At 31.1% G+C, this 4,742-nt stretch overlaps 1 protein-coding gene across 1 annotated transcript; it reads right to left on the bottom strand.

The window, feature by feature from the left end:
- On the bottom strand, positions 341-1,841 carry LOC104718385 (the record flags this gene model as incomplete). The annotated part of the gene is given in 5 exon segments (XM_010436125.2): positions 341-638; positions 742-884; positions 988-1,069; positions 1,286-1,363; positions 1,724-1,841. Coding segments are annotated over 5 exon segments (631 nt in total), but the record flags the coding sequence as incomplete, so codon positions are not given.

Below are 4,742 nucleotides of genomic sequence, written 5' to 3'. Positions count from 1 at the left end.
AAAAAAAACTTAACAAGACATACGACTCTCAACCGATTAACTGATTAAAGATAACGTCTGGTTCAAGTTTTCTGTTTATTCCGCAACAATTTTTGGGTTTAGTTAGTAATTTACGTTTAGGCTTTTAAAGAAAATGTCATATAATGGCTTTCTGTAAATCATTTGATGTCTTATGCTTAATTTGATTAACCATTAAATGAAGAAGGTAACAGAGTACAAAAAGCTTAGGATACGTATAACGACGTATTCATTCAAGTAAGGGATACAAGTACGGACGACGTACAAGTAGGTCTTTTCTCTCTCTTTTTTTTTATAAACCAAAAATTAGTATATAAAAAAAAAAAAAAAAAGAGAAAATGAAGCTTTGCTAAAAACATTATACACATCATATACAAAGTTTTCTTTTATTAAGGGACAACACCATTAACTCAATGTGACCCATGGAGCTTAGAGAGCAAGAAGAGACAAGCAGAAGAAAAAAAGATAGAGACAGAGATACATAACAAATCCGTGACTGAAGTTATGGCTACTTTCCTGCTCTTGTCAAACAAACCAATCAACAGTAGCATCACTATTACATGTCCCAACTTCGTTTTCAGTTCACTAACCGATTTCACTTCTAACCATTGAGGTCTCGCCTGGAGGGACAAATTAACCGTTGGAAAAATATTTTACTATGAACCAAAAATGAGATCTTGATCACTTTATATAGATGGAGATTGATTTATAAAAGGAGCAAACCTTTAAGGTGAACATGCCAAAGAGACTCGATCTATTGGAAGCATTATCGTGTGAAATCGATTCTGAAGTGTCGAGATTACTAATGAACAGCTCGTAAAGTCCCAGTCCAAATACCAACATCACAGTTCCTAGGAGATATATATCTACAAATATTCGTATATATCATCAGCATCAGCATCACATCAATAAGGTTTTAGGCGTACAATATAATGTTCTTAAGCTGAAACAAATATAAAACACTCTAACCTATGGCCTCAACTAAAAGTAATATCACCTTCCCACGATTCACCGAGTACTGCAAAAACGAGTCTGCAACATACATACATCCCTGCACCGATCAAATGTTAAAAAGTCAGCAGAATAGAAACTAAAGTACAATGTGTTACTTCTGTGAGTTGCTGCAAATAGAAAGATATTTTTACACTCTGAAGAACCAAAAAGAATAAGGACAAGAACTAGCTTATGCATATTCAACACTGTCTGATCTAATTGTAGCTTAAACCAAACAGAGCAAGGAGATAAAAATAAGCTGCAGTGGCTTTACCTTGATGAAACAGAGAACCGATCCGAGCAACGATCCTAATGTTCCAAGAAACGTCATGAATCTACAACTATAAATGACCTGTAACATTTGAAAAGAAATCACGCAATAAATTGAGTCAGTTCCTCTAAATCGTTGAGCCATTCATTCATATCTCTAAAAAAACTCTGCTTTTCCAAGATTCTGTTGAACATCAATCACTGATTTGATGAGCTTTGGAAGAAGCTCAGCTTTAAACTATGAACAGACCCATTCAAATCTCTATACAAAAACCTCAGCTTTAAACAATGAGCAGAGCCATTCAAATCCCTATAAAAATCTCAGCTTTAAACTGTGACCACACACACATTCAAATCCCTAGTTTAAAATAAAGAAAAAAAAATCAGATTTTGTATCGATTAAATCAGCGATTCAATTAATCTGGAATCAACCCAATGTTACCTTTTCAATCCCCTCTTCTAAAGCTTCAAATCTATTCGTAGAACTCGATGTTACAGCCGCAGCAGACGCAGAAGCAGAAGCAGACGCAACGCGCGAAGAGAACAATCTCCCCGGAGACCTAAAACTCAAACTCCAAGTCCTCGACGGTAGTTTCAAGCCACGAGAGCTTGATTTGACAATCGGGACAAAATCGCGAAAGCCACTACGAAAGATCATAACCGAAGGAGAGGGTGCGGCGATAGCATTTGCGTTAATGGTCCGGCACGACGTCGTCATAGCTGCTATTGGAGTCGTGGTTCAGGTGTGAGGGAGCTCGGGGGAGTTAAAAAAAGAGAAGGAGAAGAGACGTGTCAGGAGATTGGTATAGCGCCGCCGTGAGAGAGTGAGAGTTGTACGGTCTCTTAGGAATCCACTTGGACGGTACATTTTAATCACGCGCGTTTTTTTTTTCTCCCAACAAAATAATATCTTTGAACTATCTAAACGCAGACGCGTTTTTAATACAAACGCTATCAACTTTAATTTGGAATGTCCCAGACTGGGTTTTGGTTTGATTTTTCCGGTTTTGTAAATTAAGTGTCAAACCGAATACCATTCGTTTTTATTTGGTTTGGTATAAACCAGTTTACTTGTTTGGTGTTCATATATTTTTGGTTTTTTTTAAAAAAAAAAATCGTCACCCTTTTTTGTGTGTGTGTGGCTAGATGTTTGTTTCTTTCATGCTCGTGAATTACAAGAAACAAAGCCTTAAAAGACTAATTAACTGGAGTCAATTGCATATAGCCAAAATTCCAAAAGATAATCATTTTCTCGGTTTCACGTAAACTTCTATGTAACTCCCATATGGAAAATGTATAAAATTTAAACTATTTTATGAGTTTTTTTTCAGACTTTTTCAAAACAGAAATTGGAAGTATTGCATTGCATGGTCAAAAAGTGTAGCGGAAAATTATGTAACGGGTGGTGGGAATTGTCAGTTTGAAGATGGAAAAACAAAAAATGAAACTGTCGGTGCCGTAAAAGAATGCAAAAATACCATAACTCATTCACATTCATATTCATATTCATATTCATATTCATTAGAATGGTCTAGAAGCTATACAACGAAATAGACTGAGCACATATGTCTACTATCACAGAAATAGAATCATATTCTTAGTTTCGTATTTTTAATAGAAGAATAATTTCAACGTGAATATTTGGTGACCATTAATGTTTTCATGAATTCAATACTAACAATTTTCTGAATATCCTCTGTTCTAATCTCTCCGCATATTCGGATATAAAGAGCACTAAAGATTATTCATTTTGGTCTAAAAAATATATGGGACGGTTTACAATAAATTCATTTATGGAGCATTTAGGCTTTTCTTTTTCGTCATGGAGCATTTAGGATTAACTATTAATTAAATGTTAAGGTGCTTCTCTCTTACAACTTTACTAATTTCTTTTTTTTTTATCATTTGAGTTTTACAAAAACCTAAATTTTTTTTTTTTTTTATCATTTGAGTTTTACTAAAACCTAAAAATGAAATACATACGATGATTTTTGTTTGATCTTTTAGCGAAAAAATATCTTTAACATTGGATGATCTTTTCAAATATCAAATTTTCAATGCAAAACTAATTAATTTTTAATTGTTTTAATAATTTATATTATGTAAATTTGTTTTTCATTGGTTGACTCATGTTTATGTATATATTAAATGATGTTTTTGTTTTAAAATAAAAAATTAAACATTTTTTTTTAAATTTGTATGCACAATTCTAAAAGTCAGATTAAAAACAGAGGGAATATATAATCTACTTTAGCTTGCAAAACTAAAAAGTTAAATTTGTAGCTTGCAAAATCTCATTTTCGAAAACAAAACTCTAAAAATAAAAAGTTAAATTGCAGATAAAATAAAAAAGCGACGTACAATAGAAGAAACAACCAAACTTTAAAAACTTAAAACATAATCTATAAATCATAAACACTTCCACTAACTTTTCATAAGATCCTGAAGACATCAACAAAGAGCTAAATAAACTTAACTAAATCTTGTACAGAGAAATAAACCTGAAAACAAACCGGCTACAACATTGACATGAACAAAGATATAACCGAAACGAGGAGAGAAATCAGAAACTATCACCATTAAATCATATGAAGAGTACAATCAGAGCGAGAATACCTATTGTTAACAAAAAAAACTTTGAAATTCAAAAAAAAATTAATGTGTAATGTGGTACATTCTTACATTGTCTATATAATGCAAGGACATATCTAAAATAAAATTTAAGGAATACAATGATTTGTAGTGATTTTGTTATGGGATAACATTTGTGTTATTATACAGTAAATATTTGAGAATAAATGTTCATATATTGATATATAATATATAATATATATTTTTTTCGTTAACGTGCGACATATTTTATTCAAGAAAAATGTGTAATATGGATATTCAAGGAAAACATGCAACACATTTTATTTTTAAAAAACAACGATATCTTTGATTTCATAAAAAAGAACAGAATATGGTTATTGGAAATCATAGATGACTGTTAAGAATCGTTAAACTTTTTAGGGTTTCTAAAACTACCGACAAAAAAAAAATATAACGACAAAAAAATTAACAAAACTACTAACCGAAAAATATAACGATAAATAATTAACATTTTAAAGAAAATAAATAAAAATAGACTTTTTTAGTCGTTCAATACCTGCCACACTTTGGCGAAATTATTATAGAAATATTATTTCTGAATAAAACACAAAATGATAACTATTTATTTTTAACTTTAGAAATGTTTTTTACAATAATAAAATATTAGAAAACATAAGAAATAGAATATAAATAAAATTCGAAATAATATTTTTAGATATTAATTATCGTTTTGTATGTTTTAAAACCATTAAAGCGATATCTCCGATAGAGATTAGTACCCACTAAACCGATTATTATTTTGCAGGCAAACCCAAAAAAAAAAAGGTTAAAGAATTTATCAACATAATAAGAAAGTCAAAAAGTGGGGG

This window comes from Camelina sativa, chromosome 10 (assembly GCF_000633955.1).
Source record: "Camelina sativa cultivar DH55 chromosome 10, Cs, whole genome shotgun sequence".
Classification (NCBI taxonomy): domain Eukaryota; kingdom Viridiplantae; phylum Streptophyta; class Magnoliopsida; order Brassicales; family Brassicaceae; genus Camelina; species Camelina sativa.
The sequence above is the reverse complement of the archived record's forward strand: the minus strand, read 5'-3'. Positions and strand labels throughout refer to the sequence as shown.